Raw genomic sequence first — 16,875 nt, 5'->3', positions numbered from 1 at the left:
AAAATAAATAAATAAAAAAATAAATAAATATATACAGCTCTGGAAAAAATGAAGAGACCACTTAATTTTTGTTTCTTAAAATTGCATCTCTACGTGTATGGCACTCATTGTATTCCAGGCATTTAATCAAACAAAGCTGAGATACCTGAATTACAGAATATGAATGGCATAAAGTCGCCCAACAGCAATGTGACAGACTAGTGGAGAGCCCACCAAGACAGGAAAGCTGTGATTGGCAGTCGAGGTTATTTCACCATAGTGATTTCTGAATGCTCTTAAAAGTTCCAATATTAGTACTGTGTTGTTTAAATCTAAATAATAACTTCTCACATTATAATTATTAGATAAATTTCTTTGCATTACTATATGCTCTAAATAGTAATAATTTTATTTAGAATTTAGGGGAAATGTGCATGGTTAATGAAATACAACTCAAATGTAAATTTCCCTAAACACACTCAGCAAAACCAGAGAAACTAATAATGTAGGGTGGTCTCTTAATTTCTTCTGGAGCTCTCTCTCTCTCTCTGTATGCATATATATATATCAGTTCTCAGGTCATACTCATGTTCACCAGGTGAGGTCATTTTTCTTATAGTCCAGGCTTTTAATAGTCAGCTATTAAATCTGGTCGTCCACATTCAGCAAAATCGCTCAATGCGTCGTCACTTTGGGTTCTGCGGTTGCATATTGTCGTTCCTTCACACCCCGTTGTTCTTATGATGATGCTGCTAAATGAGGGAGTCTGTTGTTTGCTTTGCCGACCTTCACTGCATGTTTACCTGTGCTGTATATTTAATTTCGTATACAGTAATTGAGTGCAGCGCAGCCGGTTATTTAGCTGCCTGCTGTTGCTTTTTTTTCAGGCCTGTCAGCTGGTCTCTATAATGCATGTGTGTGTGCAGGGTGATCAGTTGAGGAGATTTACGGTGGTGGTTCTAGGGGGAGTTATGGTGGTGTTGAATCTGTTTCATGCAATCTCTCTCTTGCTCGCTCGCTCGCTCGCTCGCTCGCCTGACTGCCCGCCCACCAAGTAGTAATCTGTGCTTGTGTCGGAACCTTGGCGGCAGTCTACATACCAGGCGGTTGTCGTGTGTATTACAAGGTGTATCTCTTGCCGGCACAGCAGACTGAAAACATGGCCAGGTCAGGCCATCCCAGCAAGTTCAGCCCAGGAGCAGGCTGGCTAAAGAGGCCTCACAGGACCTACCGGCTGTAGCTCTCACCAAAGTACAGCATGAACAAGAGCTGGGCAATATGACAATATTTTATTATATTGTGATAAATGTTGTTATCGTGGTGCGCGATATGCTTTTATGAGTGTATCGTGATTATCGTCAGTGCTTAAAGAGCACTGATTAACTGCATGTTTCATTACAAAGAGTGTAATCAGTCTCACTTAATTGAATGGAGTGCGTAAAAATCTTGGTACTCAGTATGGGAGAGTATTTGGACAGCAGTTGGTGCATTTTATCTACATGACAAAATATTGCGATAAATATCATATTTCCTAAAAATGTCTTTAAACATCCTTATAGAACGTTTTTCCATATCGTCCAGCTCTAGCATCAACCATCAGTAAGAGGAAAAACTGCACAGTTTGGATTTCCATGGGAACTGTGCAAGGAGGAAACCCTTGGTAAAGGTGTGTGAGAAATGAATACAGTCAGCAGGTAGAGAGAGAGAGAGAGAGAAAGAGACAGAGAGACAGAGAGAGAATGATGAAAAAAAAAATGAGAGGAATGAGGATTGTGTCTGTATTGTAATCGGAACGCAGCCATATTAGCGGATAAGCTCCTGGCGAAGTGACAGCCGGCTCTTGCCTTTCTGTTCGCGGAAACACGGAATGACAATGCAATTACAGCCTCTTAACGCCACCCCGACTCAAGCCTCCACCATGTTCAATTCCTGCTACACACGCTCCATTCATTAGAACTGAGCCGTCGCCACCGCCACCACCGCCTCCGTCCTGGAAAAACAATTCAAAGAATCCTGAGAACTCAGAGAATTTTGCCACAGGAAACACTGTTCTTTTAGGAGGCGCTGGAAAATTGACGGCGCTGCAAACTCATTATTCCTCAACAAGGGCAAGCGGGTGGGGGTGCCCTTAAACAGCAAATGCGAAGGACCCTCAGAAGACGAGGCTGAAACCAGGGTAAAACGTTGGCAGCGGAGTTGGGAGCTGACACTTTCCGGAAGACTGCAGATTTTGCCCTGGTCTTCTCCGCCTTTCTGTATCGTGCTGTTTTAATCTACACTATATGTCCAAAAGTTTTGGGACACCTGCACATTCACTTGTTTCTTCAGGTGTCATTACAGGTGGCTCTCATGCTTCAATTTAACGGATTATGCTTATGATTAAAGGATTACCCACCTGATCCAATTCGGGTAGAAACGGTATTCGGAATGGCCGGAATCGGACTGCTCTATTCCGAATGAGGCACGTACACGGACCTATCCCTATTCCGACTGAGCTACTAGTCAGATTTTGAGCGGATTATCCGGCTACATGGAAATGTGCTTATTTAATGAGAAAGTGAGAGGACAAATTGGACTGGCTCTGGACAAATAGTTAAAAAAATTATATTATTCCGATATTCCACACCGGATCAGCACATTCCTATGGAAAAAAAAAATTCTCCAAAATTCCTCCAATTTCCGTGGCTGCGGTGGAACGCTACAGAGAACGGCAGGGTTCATTTCAGCCTTTTCTTCAACTCCAGCAGAAGTGCAGCGAGAAGTAAAAGGTCACGCAGCAAAGAAATGAGCAACACTAGCGGCTAAGGGGGACCAGGTCTTCATTACCTGCAAATGTAGGCATGGATGTGTGTGCGCTTCCTTTTCTGCAGAGAACTGTGGTTGTAGGTGTGTGTGTGTGTGTGTGTGTGTGTATGAAAGAGAAAAAGGAAGAAAGGGGAGGAAAAAATAAATAAATAAGTTCAAGTAAATGAGAATGATATGCAGGCTTGTTAGAGAGACGGGGAGCTGTGTGTGTGTGTGTGTGTGTGGGTTTACTGATACTGGCTGTTATTAGAAACACATGTTTTATGTATTGCGATGACCTGTGACACACACTCCAAACAGACGACTTTCTTATTTTTTTATTGGAAAGAAAGAGGAAAAAAAACTAACAAAGAGAAAACTGCAGCTTCTTTCTTCATCCCGAGAGTGACCGCAGTGGTCATTAATCTAATGGAACAGCAGAACACGAAGAAAGAGGCTTAAAAGGCTGCAGAGGGCTCTACGAGGGGCTAAAAAACTAACAACTCACCGTTTTCACTTTCACCCCATCCTTAGGGGTCTGCTTGGTGGTCAGGTTGAAGCCGAGCATCTTGCCCGCCAACTCGCCCACCACTGCAGGACTGCAACACAGAAACACATGAGGGGGTCATTAACACTTTGATACAACTACGTTCTCACAGTGACTCCAAAAACCCATTTTCCCACCAAATCCAATGTTTTTTAAGGCTGCTTAATCTTTTTTAAACGTGAGCTACGTATATCTGACATCCGCCTCAGCAGTCTACGTTCCTTAACTCACGCACATACGCAAAAGACCAAAAAAGTTGTTCCAGCGGCTGACAGCTGGGCTTATCATCGAGACAGAATCTGAGCTTGCTGTAAAAAAGGGCCCTTGAAAAAAGTACCCTTGATGTCCGAAGGAACGCTGAAGGAGCAGGTGTCCACAAACTTTATACATATATATATATATATATATATATATATATATATATATATATATATATATATATATATATATATATATATATATATATATATATATATATGTATACACATACACACACACAAACACACACACACACACACACACTTTTATAAGACATATAATGCAACTAAAACTGAAATATCAGGCATTAGTCATAATGATGACAACTGTAGGTTAAATAGAGAGAGAGGGAGAGAGAGAGAGAGAGAGAGAGAGAGAGAGAGAGAGAGAGAGAGAGTGTGAGTGAGAGAGAGAGAAAGAGGGTGACAGACAGAATGACAGAGAAGGCGAGTGGGTTTATAAGAGAGTGTGTAGTATGGGTGTGAGTGGTGTACTCACTCTTTGGTTAAGTGCACTCCTCCTTTTAGGCCGCTGTCAAACACTCCTTTACCCCGACCTCCGGCCAGAATCTGAGCCTTCAGCACAATCTCTCTAGCATCTAAGAGAAAACGAGAGACGGAGATGGAGAGAGAGAGAGAGAGAGAGAGAGAGAGAGAGGACATTAGTAGGTCAGCCTGTTATCAGTGTGAGCGGTAAGTGAGCTGATGGATGGCCAGAGTTACTCCTCCATGAACATATGGACATGCAGATTTGGAGCAGGGCACTGTTCCCTTTTCTTCCCCCACATCTTCATCACTCTACAGAGTGCTGCTGGAGCTGCATAGTGTTTAAACACTGTGTCCACTCACTGTCCACTCTATTAGACACTCCTACCTAGCTGGCCCACCTTGTAGATAAAGGTAAAGTCAGAGACAGAAGCTCTGATCTGTTGCTGTGTTGCTGCACAGTCCTTCGTCAGTGTTCACAGGACGCTGCCCACAGGACGCTGCCCACAGGACGCTGCCCACAGGACGCTGCCCACAGGACGCTGCCCACAGGACGCTGCCCACAGGACGCTGCCCACAGGATATTTTTGGTTGGTGGCCTGTTCTCAGTCCAGCATTGACTCAGGTGTTTAAACACTCCAACAGCAGGACTGCTGTGCTTGATCCACACCACCACTGTGTGAGTGTCACTGCAGCACTGAGAATAACCCATTAATACCTACCTGCTCTGTGAGTAGGTGCTGTGGGGTCCTGGGCATTGAAGAACAGGGGGGAAAGGAGGCTAACTACAGTTTGTAAACATAGAACTACCAAGGGTGGTTAAAATATTCTGATAAGGGTGTGTGTGTGTGTGTATATATATATATATATATATATATATATATATATATATATATATATATAAATAAATGATGTCAGATCGGACGAGCTGTTGATGCTCCTGAAGATGTTTCCTAAAGAACCCCGCTGTTCTGAGGTCGGGGGTCTGGAGATTTAGAGAAGTCTGATAGGTAGTTCAATAAAAAATAAATACATAAAAAGGCCTGAGAAGGCTATTATTTATTTAGTGAATGCAAAGCAAGGCTTCAGGTTGGTAAAAAAGGGTGGAGGAATCAGCATTCGGCTGGTGCTCAGGCTCAAAGCCCACTCGAGGAAGCCCACTGCAGCAGCTTCCAGAGACAGCCTGAGTGAAGGGCGGTGGGGAGCACGAGGGATCGAGGAGGCTCATCTGGGAGCGATACGGCCGCAGAAAACATAACGACGGTTTTGTCTGGACCGGAGATCTGCAGCTCCTCTGAGAGAGAAAAGAACATCGAGAGCACGTCACACACACTCCCAACAAGCACAGCAGGATCAGGACAACACTGATCCTACCAGAGATCAGGAAGATACAGAGCTAATAGAAAAGCGTAAGAGCGAGAGAGAGAGTGAGAGAGAAAGAGTCTCATTCCTTGTTTTTTCAGAAGCAGTGAAAAAGATATATGCTGTTATAGGACAGGAAAGACAAAGGAGAAATAAAGGAGAAATAAAGGAGAAAGGAAAGAAAGATGTAAAGAAGACCAGAGAACAGGAGGAAAGGAGAAAGGTAGGAAGACAGAGAGAAATGAGAAAGGATTTTGGAAGGAAATTAGAAAGGAAAGAAATAAGGAAAAAAGGAAGGACGGAAAGAAGGAAGGACACCAGGAAGAAAGGACATCAGGAAGGAAGGACGGACGTCAGGAAGGAAGGACGGACATCAGGAAGGAAGGACGGACATCAGGAAGGACGGACATCAGGAAGGAAGGACGGACATCAGGAAGGACATCAGGAAGGACGGACATCAGGAAGAAAGGAAAGAAGGAAGGAAAGAAGTACATCAGGAAGGAAGAACATCAGGAAGAAAGGAAAGAAGGAAGGACGGAAAGAAGGAAATACATCAGGAAGGAAGAACATCAGGAAGAAAGGAAAGAAGGAAGGACGGAAAGAAGGAAGGAAGGAAATACATCAGGAAGAAAGGACATCAGGAAGGAAGGAAGTACATCAGGAAGGAAGAACATCAGGAAGAAAGGAAAGAAGGAAGAAAGGAAAGAAGGAAGGAAAGAAGTACATCAGGAAGGAAGAACATCAGGAAGAAAGGAAAGAAGGAAGGATGGAAAGAAGGAAGGAAGGAAATACATCAGGAAGAAAGGACATCAGGAAGGAAGGAAGTACATCAGGAAGGAAGGACATCAGGAGGAAAGAAAAGAAGGAAATACATCAGGAAGAAAGGAAAGAAGGAAGGAAGGACGGACATCAGGAAGAAAGGAAGGAAAGAAGTACATCAGGAAGGAAGGACATCAGGAAGAAAGGAAAGAAGGAAGAAAGGAAAGAAGGAAGGAAGGACAGACATCAGGAAGAAAGGAAAGAAGGAAGGAAGAAACAAAAGAAGGAAGAAAGGACATCAGGAAGGAAGGACAGACATCAGGAAGAAAGGAAAGAAGGAAGGAAGAAAGGAAAGAAGGAAGGAAGGACATCAGGAAGGAGGGAAAGAAGGACATCAGGACTAACATCAGGAAGAAAGGAAAGAAGGAAGGAAGGACGGGCATCAGGAAGAAAGGAAAGAAGGAAGGAAGTACGGACGGACAGACAGACGGATATCAGGAAGAAAAAAGAAGGAAGGAAGAACGGACATCAGGAAGAAAGGAAATAAGGAAGGAAGAACGGCCATCAGGAAGAAAGGAAAGAAGGAATGAAGGAAGAAAGGACATCAGGAAGAAAGAAAGGGCAGAAGGAAGGACATACGGACAGACGTGCGGACATCAGGAAGAAAGGAAAGAAGGAAGGAAGGAAGGAAAGAAAAACATTAGGACGAACATCAGGAAGAAAGGAAAGAAGGAAGGAAGAAAAGGAGAAAGGATCGAAAGGAGAGAAAGGAAACGTGAAAAGTAGGAAGAGAAAACAGAAGGACAAAGGACGGACAAAAGGAAAAAAAAGTAAAAAGCAAGAAATGAACGATAGGATAGACAAATGAAAAAAGAAAGAAAAACAAAAAAGATACAAAAAAGAAAAGAAGAAAAAGAGAAGATCAGAAAAGTAATGAAAGAAAATCAGGACAAACAAAAGGGAAGAAAGAGAAATGGAAAAAGATGAAAGGAAAGACAAATGGGCAAGAAAAGAAAATAGGAAGATAAGACAGACAGACAGACAGACATTGGGGTTTGTTTCACGTTAACGTCAGTGTTGCTATAGTTACGTGGTCCGGACCCTCAGTGGACACACAGACAGTGGTGGAGTTTAGAGGTGGTGTTTGTCGGCTGCTCAGGCTCTATTCAGAGGCCATCTGTTCAGAGCTGATTAAACCAGCCAGGGAGACGACTCAGACTAACAGCTCCTGCAGATCCAACCCAAACCAAGCCCACCTCTCTCTTACATCTGCACCCTGGAGTTACTGCATCAAGGGCGCTAAAGACATCCTCACCCATCCTGCACGTCATCCTACAGCTAATCCTGCAGCTCATCCTGCACTTTGTCATGCAGTCCAACATATAACTTATCATGTAGCTTTTCCTACATCTCATCCAGCAGATAGTCCTGCATGTTATCGTCTACTTTGTCCTGCAATTTAACCCAGAGCTCCCGTCCTTTCCCCTATAACTCATCACACAGCTCGTCCTGCAGCTTGCCAAGGTGTTCGTCCTGTAGTTGTCCTGCACTTTCTCTCATACATTGTTCCACAGAGCAACAGACAACATATCCTGCACTTTGTCCTAAAGATCGTCCTGCAGCACATCCTGAAGCTAATCCTACAGCTCGTACTACACCTCGTCCTGAAGCTCATTCTACACCTCATCCTACAGAACAACCTGAAGCTCACTCTGCACTTTCACATCCTGAGGCACATCCTGCACTTCACCCTACATCCTGCAGTACATCCTGAATACATTCTGCAATACATCCTGCAATATATCCTATAACTCATATTACATCCTGCAGCTTGTACTAACAATTCATCCTGCATCTCATTCTTACATTTCATCCTGCAGTTCATCCTGCAATTCATCCTGCAGCTCATCCTACAGTTTATCCTACAGTTTGTCCTGCAGCTCATACTACACTTCATCCTGCAGCTCGTACTACACTTCATCCTGCAGCTCGTACTACACTTCATCCTGCAGCTCGTACTACACTTCATCCTGCAGCTCGTACTACACTTCATCCTGCAGCTCGTACTACACTTCATCCTGCAGCTCGTACTAACAATTCATCCTGCAGCTCGTACTAACAATTCATCCTGCATCTTGTACTAACAATTCATCCTGCAATTCATTCAGTAGCTTGTACTACACTTCACCCTGCATCTCGTACTAACAATTCTTCCTGCAGCTTGTACTACAATTCATCCTGCAGCTCATACTACAGTTCATCCTACACTTCATCCTGCATCTCGTACTAACAATTCATCCTGCAGCTCATACTAGAGTTCATCCTACACTTCATCCTGCAGCTCGTACTATACTTCATCCTGCACTTCATCCTGCAGCTCGTACTATACTTCATCCTGCAGCTCGTACTACACTTCATCCTGCAGCTCGTTCTACACTTTATCCTGCAGCTTGTTCTACACTTTATCCTGCAGCTCATTCTACACTTCATCCTGCAGCTCGTACTAACAATTCATCCTGCAGCTCATACTACAGTTCATCCTACACTTCATCCTGCATCTCGTACTAACAATTCATCCTGCAGCTCATACTAGAGTTCATCCTGCACTTCATCCTGCAGCTCGTACTACACTTCATCCTGCACTTCATCCTGCAGCTCGTACTACACTTCATCCTGCACTTCATCCTGCATCTCGTACTAACAATTCATCCTGCAGCTTGTACTATACTTCATCCTGCACTTCATCCTGCAGCTCGTACTATACTTCATCCTGCACTTCATCCTGCAGCTCGTACTATACTTCATCCTGCACTTCATCCTGCAGCTCGTTCTACACTTTATCCTGCAGCTCGTTCTACACTTTATCCTGCAGCTCGTTCTACACTTCATCCTGCAGTTCATCCTTTAGCTTATCCTGCAGCTCGTTCTACACTTCATCCTGCAGCTCGTTCTACACTTCATCCTGCAGCTCGTTCTACACTTCATCCTGCAGCTCGTTCTACACTTCATCCTGCAGCTCGTTCTACACTTCATCCTGCAGCTCGTTCTACACTTCATCCTGCAGTTCATCCTTTAGCTTATCCTGCAGCTCGTTCTACACTTCATCCTGCAGTTCATCCTTTAGCTTATCCTGCAACTCGTACTAGACTTCATTTCATCCTGCAGCTCGTTCTACACTTCATCCTGCAGCTCGTACTACACTTCATCCTGCAGCTCGTACTACACTTCATCCTGCAGCTCGTACTACACTTCATCCTTTAGCTTATCCTGCAACTTGTACTAGACTTAATTTTATCCTGCAGCTCATCCTACACTTCATTTTATCCTGCAGCTCATCCTACACTTCATTTTATCCTGCAGCTCATCCTACACTTCATTTCATCCTGCAACTCGTACTAGACCTAATTTCATCCTGCAGCTCATCCTACACTTCATTTCATCCTGCACGGCGTCCTATAGCTCATCCTGCAGCAGTCAAAGCCAAATCCAATCCCCTGTCCTCCCACTGCTAAGTTCTTCTTTTTGCCTCCTCTCCTCGTTTTCATAAGGACACAAAGAAAAATTAACATGGTCCTACATCTCCGCTCGCATCATAAGTAATTGGGGTAACATAGAAATCCCCGGGCAAGCAATTTCCAATTAATGAGCTCAAATTAATTTGAAGCTTATTTACCGAATACAGCTACAGCAGCAGCAGCGCTCAGCGCTCGGCTGAGTTCACTTCTGTCCTGCCGTCTCCCGCTGCTGCTGCTGTCCCTACACGGCCCTGCAGGGACCACCACTAATATCTAATACAGCCACAGGGGGGGAGAGCAAGCGAAGGAGTGGGAGGCAGTGGGAGAAAGAGTGAGAGAGAGCGTGAGAGAGAAAGCAGAAGGGAAGTGCAGAGAGAGAGAAACATTTAGAGGGAGCAAAAAGACATGGCTTCTGAATCCCTCCCATAACTTCCATGTCAATGGGCGGGGCTAAACTGAAAATGCTGAGAAGGTGGATATATGGAAACATGTTGTATTGTGTGCTTTTAAAATGGATACATCATAGAAATGGTAATTCTTTTGAAATCTATGAAGAAAAAAAAAAAAAGACATTCTGAAGGTCAAGCCCCACAGTAGGGTTTGCTAGCTAACCCTCTGGAATCAGCGAAGGTGTCAAATTCAATGTTTCCTGACTTTTCCATTAATATCTGTGCGATAATACGGCTCAGAAATACGGTTCAGACATTTCCTGAATCTGTAGAGCCCGTCCTTTTCATTGCACCTCATCATGAGATCGTACGTGACTCACGTTCATCGTTACAAGACTACGAAGAAGGCTTGAGAAACTCACATTAGCCTAGTTTTGCCGGACTGAATAGGAGGAGTTGTCAATAGCATTTCAACAATGATCTTCATTTTGCCTGGTAAAGATCCAGCAGATTGACAGACAATACAGACAATTTGTTCATGTCATCTCCAGCAAATACAGCATCATTAATTGCAACTTTCCTGATAAACGGACCAATAGAAATGCTCCAAAATTACGGAATTAAATGTTTTTACATTGACTTTCATTGAAAGTTCGGAAGGTTTAGTCGAGATACAAGGTTTTTGTGTGACCGCAATGATTTACAGTCAAACACTGAAATATTAACAGAGCATCATGAGTTTGATTAGTCTGATAAATGGAATATGCCATTTCTGATCCTGAATTCTCACACTGGAAGAAGGGTTTTCCTTCTCCTGATAAGCTGCCATTCTGGAGCTGCAAGGTTCCTGCCAGACAGCAACGACACGCAGAGTTTAGAGTGTCCGGGCCCGGCCCTAGAACCCCCTGTTCTCTCATTTCTATGAAGTCGTAATGCTGAGACTACCATTCCAGAAACATTTCCCAGTAGCCCCCAGAATCCATGCAATTTTAATGGACTTCAATGAGTTTTTCCACCAAATAGCAAAAGTGGAATGATCAAGGCTATCCGTTACATCCTTAACAGCCTAAATGTGGCTGTTGTTTTTCCACTATTATATATTTATACATCTATACAGTACCAGAGGGCAGCCCTCCTCCCTGAGCAGCGCCGATTAGATGGGACATCCCGTGAATAGCCACCATCATCACCATAAAAAGAGAAGTAGTCATGGATACCAAACATTTCAGAAGGAGCTTCAAACTAGCTGCTAGGGGTAGCCTGAAACACTGTCACAAATGGAGTTAAGGTTGTTGTGTGACAGCAACCATATGTCCAAATGTTTGTGGACACCCCTTCAAATGAATGCATTTAGCTACTTTGCCGACACAGATGTGCAAATGCACACATGCAGCTTGTGTAGTTTCCAGAGAGATGTACTGCCATGAACCTACTGGCACCATCTAACGTCTAATGCCAGGTGTGGGCTGGAGGGGTATTAAAGCCCACTGGCAATGAGCTGTGGAGCAGTGGCACTGTGTTCACTGGAATGATGGATGGTGCTCCATCCAATATTTTTGGAAATAGCTGGGTATGAGGTGGGGTGGTGATCATCAAACATCATCAAGCATCAACATTGCATCGCTGACTGCAATCAAATCCTCACAGCAACGGTCCAAAATGGTATAGGAATCCTACTTCCCTGGACAGTAGAGACGGTAACTTCAACAAAAAGCAGGATAATCTCTTTTCTTACCTTGATTAAGCAGGTGTCCCAATACTTTTGCCCATAAAGCGTATTTGAAATATTATTATTACAGCCTCGCCGCCACACAAACGAGTAAACTTGGGGCGGGTGGCCGATTTAATTAAATCACATCCTCAGGTAAGCACTGCATTAGGTGGAAGGCGCCACTGAATCCAAAAACAAATTTGGATAATCATCTTCCCTCAAATTTGGTGCAATGAGCCGAGATCTGAAATGAAGGCCTTACATCCCTGCGTTCCTAGACCTGCTGAGGTGATTTCTCCAAAGGCGTCTCAGGCGCGGAAGATCACTGAGCAATTACGACATGGCTGGTTTATCACAGATGCTTTGCAGATGCTTAACTTGCCATTATATTACGTTTAGTTAAATAATTAAACATTATATTGAACTCTGAACATCTGTAGACCATCTCTAAAAGGACCAACAAAGTGGGACCTGAAATTGACACAAGCATTTCTGACACACAATCAGCAATCGGATGACTATTTTGGAGAGAACAGAACAGTTGAGGAAGGTTGAGGAAGTTTGTGTGCTAGCAAGCTAATTGTTAGCACCAAGCTAATAGAGTAACAGTGTGGTTAGAATCCCAGCAGAAAATCCTTTATTTTGGCTTTTGCTGGTAACTGGTTTTAGGAGGCCTCAGCAGGTCTTTGATGTGGTGGAAAACCTGGTAATTTAGGTAAAAACATATCCCTTTCTTCCAACCCAGGGGACTGAATCAACAACCTTCGTGTCCTAGGCCCACACCCCTTTCTTCCAACCCAGGGGACTGAATCAACAACCTTCGTGTCCTAGGCCCACACCCCTTTCAGCCAATCCAGGGGATTGAATCAACAACCTTCCGGTCCCAGGCCCACATCCCTTTCAGCCGATCCAGGGGATTGAATCGACAACCTTCCAGTCCCAGGCCCTCATCCCTTTCTGCCAATCCAAGGGATTCAACTGATTAACTTCCAGTCCCAGGAACATTTTCTTTCATGCCCGTCCAGCGGACTGAATTAACTACTTTTCAGTTCCAGGCCCACTTCCTATTCTTTAGACAGAAACAAAGCTATGTCTGTTACCATGTGGGGATTCTCAGAGGCAACAAGGGGGAATTAAGGACATGATCATCTATGCTGAAACACTGTGCTGCATTTAAACACTATATTAACAATTTTTAATTGTTTGATCACTAACAGCTTCAGATCCATTTGAAGTGAAGTAAAGTCTCTGCAAGTGTGTTTCATGAACCCTGCTGGTGGTGTTCTTTTTGAAGCGTCAGTCAGGCAGCGTCCATGTGTCCCGCGTCTGTCTAATTTGCTGCCGGATGACAGGAAACAGACAGCCTTTAGAGAGAGGGAGTCTGACCTGTCTGATCATCACCGTACACAGTTACACACCGACACACACACACACACACACACACACACACACACACACACACACACACACACACACACACACACACACACACACATACATACACCAGTCCGGATCAGACTGCGGGTACAGCACAGGCAGGAAGCAGGCGCAGAGTGTCTAATGATGCCAAACCCCTCGCAAAACAGAACAGGGCTTGATAAGGAGGCCCAGGCCAGGCGTGTGCGCCAATGTGCGTTCGGTCTCAACTTCAACTGTCACCATGCGGCTGACAGCGAAGCCCTTGTTAGAGCTGTCCACCTGCTCGCGGTAGCAATTCCCTGATAATGACTTCCAGCGTTCAGCTGTAAAGTGGCGCCGTGTCCGAGCCCTGTGCTCTTAAACAGAAGAGTGTGTGCGCCCAGAACTCTCCCGCCGCACTTCAGCTCGACTGCGAATCAAAGAGCGGAGAGTACAATATAGAAAGACGTCAAAAACTCATACAGCAACAACTATTGGGTGGAATGTTTCCTGCTACTATAGAGGATAATAGAAGTTAAACTCCAAAAACAAAAGAACTAATTTCACACATCTAAAAAGGAAATGAAAAAAGTCGCTGTTGTAAGATCAATATCTGTCAATTCAATAAATAAATCAAACTGCATGCCATTCAGCTAGCTCTCAGACTGTGCCAGAGTCTCTCTTGGTCTCTCTACATCTGCCACAGTCCAAGAGAGACCATGCTAGACTGAGAGAGAGTCTTTCTTGGACTGTGTCACACATAAAGAGAGACTCAGCCCATCACAGTCTCAGACCATCTTGGCCTCTCTTAGTGTGTAATGGTCTGTAAACAGTCCTTTACAATCTCTCTCAGTGTCGCAGAGACAGTCCAAGAGAGACCATGACACACTAAGAGAGACAGTGACGGACTGAGACCAAGCGAGATTGTGATGGGCTGAGACACCCCAAGTGAGACCGTGACAGACTGAGAGAAAGTCTCTCTTGGACTGTGTCACACATAAAGAGAGACTCTGCCCATCACAGTCTCAGACTATCTTGGTCACTCAGTGTGTAATGGTCTCTCTTGGACTGTCTCAGTCCTTCACAATCTCAGAGACAGTGCAAGAGAGACCATGACACACTAAGAGAGAGACTGTGACGGACTGAGACAGTCCAAGAAAGACCAAGTGAGATTGTGATGGGCTGAGACACTCCAGGAGAGACCGTGACAGACTGTGAGAGTGTTTCTCTTGGACGGTCTCTCTGAGTCTCTCTCAGTGTGTCACAATCTCTCTTGGTCGGTCTTGGTCTCTCTCAGTTTGTCACAGTCCAAGAGAGACCAAGACAGATCGTGACACACAGAGAGACCAAGACAGGCCTTTTCAGAAAAAGAGACACCGTGATACACAGAGCATCTCCTGGTCTGTAAAGGTCCGTCTTGGTCTCTCGCAGTCTCTCTCTCTCTCTGTGTCACAGTCCAAGAAACTCCCTCTAAGTCTGTCTCTCAACCCATCGGGATCTCACCTAGTCTCTCTTGGACTGTCTCGGTCTGTCTTATTCTTTTTCAGTGCTCCACAGCCTCTCCGTCACAATCTCTCTCAGTCATCACGGCCTCACTTGGTCCGTCTCAGTCTCTTTCTTAGCCGGTTATGGGTCTCAGGGTTGCTCTTCACCAGTCTAGGCCTCTCTTGGTCTTGTTTTTTTTTTCCTTTTTCAGTCACTCTCTCTCTCAGCCTGTCACAGTGTCTCTCGGCCGGTCTCATTCGCCCCTTACCTCGGTCTCACTCAGATTCTCTCTCAGTGTATCCCTCGGTCTGTCAGGGTCTTACTTGGCCTCTCTCAGCCTGTCACAGTGTCTCTCGGCCGGTCTCATTCGCCCTTTACCTCGGTCTCGCTCAGATTCTCTCTCAGGGTCTCCCTCGGTCTGTCAGGGTCTCACTTGGCCTCTCTCGGTCTCTTTCTCAGCCTGTCACAGTGTCTCTCTGTCTGTCTCATTCGGCCTCTACCTCGGTCTCACTCAGATTCTCTCTCCATGTCTCCCTCGGTCTGTCAGGGTCTCACTTGGCCTCTCTCAGTCTCTTTCTCAGCCTGTCATGTATCTCCTCATCATTCTCAGCCCCTCTTGATCGGTCACGGTCTCTCGCTCTCAGTCTCTCTTAGTGTTCCCTCAGTTTGTCACGGTTGCTCTTCATCGTTCTTAGTCTCTCTTGATCGGTCACTGCCTGTTTTGGCCGGTCTGATTTGGCCTCTGCCTATCTGTAATTCTCTCTTAGTCTCTTCCTAGATCCCTTTTCGCCTCACTTGGTCCCTTTCTGCCTTGCTCAGAGTGTCTCTCCAGTTGTCATGGTATCCTTTGGTCTCGCTCAGTCTCTCCTGGTCCAAGTCTTTTACACGCTGACTGACATCCACAACAATTATAGAAATACCTTCCAGAAAACCTGTGATCACATTTTCCAGACACTCTGACGGTTGAAGTGAACATGACTTGAAGCTGCTGGCCCTTTTCTGCGATTTTACCTTCACTTTAAAAACCAACAAAGCATCTCTACTCAATCCTGGGTGCCTGAACTATTGCCTGTGACTATACATCACCATAATCACAGGTAGATGTTTATTTACATTGCTTCAGAAAAAAATTGCAAAGGCCAAGAAGAGATGTGTGTATTGTACATTACAATAAGAGTGTGTGAGAGAGTGTGTGAATAATAAGAGGGTATACGGGTGTGTGAGACTCATTTGTTCAGGCTGGTGTTGGTGATAACCTCGTATGCCATCCATCTTCCTGTGTGACAGTTACACACGCCGTGAAGGGAGGAAAACCTTCAGCCTGTCACTCAGCAGCAGAAGCCGAGCAGAAGGATGAGCAGCAGACACCTACAGGTATACACACTATGCAAACTAGACCTGAATCAGCTCGGTCCAGAGAGCTGCATTAAGCTGTCCGGTTGAGAAACAAACCGACCAATCGCAGGCCTTCGCCGCTACAAGGGAAGCACGCTTATAGGAAACGACGGGAAATTACATGGCTGCCTCCAATAGGAAGCGCAGAAGGCTCTTGCGTGGCTTGAGTGCTTTCCACTTCCAGTCAGTGGCTATGATGATGCAAGGTGGTTGCAAAGGTATCTCAGTACCTTTCTCAAGTACTAAGCTAGGCAGTTGCTATGGAAACCCAGGCTGGACGAGGTAAATGGCCAAAATCTGGTAGAAGAAAACAAAGACCCTGTTCTTAAACTAGGTTAAAAGTTTGGTGGCAGCGATCTCTGCAGCTTCGCATTTCTCAAACTCCAGCTGAAGGTTAAGCTTTCTGTTATGTTCCTGTTTTGAGGATCAATAAGAGCAGTCTTCTGCAGAAAATACAGAGCAGTTGCGCTCAGGCTTATTTGCAGGGCAAACATCCATTCGGCGAGGAGCTAATCTAAGGGAGATTACACTGCCTCCCTAAAACTGATTTACTAACAGCCAGAGTAGCGCAGAGGAGAGCGGAGCAGGCTGAGGTAATTAAGGAGAGCAAAGCTTCCACCCAGGAACTCTGTCGGTTTGACTTTCCCAGCCCTGACCATATCAGACGCAAGAGTGGAGCAATACGATCATGGTGTGCTTGTGGTAGCGCAGGCTCGGCCCAGATTGAGCCAGTGTGTGTGTGTGTGTTTGCGGGTTTGTGTGTGTTTGTGTGTACAAGAGGCCCAGGGCAGCTTGCTGCTTCATTCTA

At 45.0% G+C, this 16,875-nt stretch overlaps 1 protein-coding gene across 1 annotated transcript in view; it reads right to left on the bottom strand.

The window, feature by feature from the left end:
- The window catches only part of suclg2 (succinate-CoA ligase GDP-forming subunit beta), a 128,300-nt gene that overhangs the window by 67,203 nt on the left and 44,222 nt on the right, over positions 1 to 16,875 (bottom strand). Inside the window, 2 exon segments of the mRNA XM_072665650.1 lie at positions 3,272 to 3,362; positions 4,067 to 4,166. Coding sequence (XP_072521751.1) covers positions 3,272 to 3,362; positions 4,067 to 4,166 — 191 coding nt within the window.

The sequence above is a fragment of the Salminus brasiliensis genome, chromosome 21 (assembly GCF_030463535.1).
Source record: "Salminus brasiliensis chromosome 21, fSalBra1.hap2, whole genome shotgun sequence".
In the NCBI taxonomy this organism is placed as follows: Eukaryota; Metazoa; Chordata; class Actinopteri; order Characiformes; family Bryconidae; genus Salminus; species Salminus brasiliensis.
This window is presented reverse-complemented; position numbering and strand designations above follow the sequence as displayed.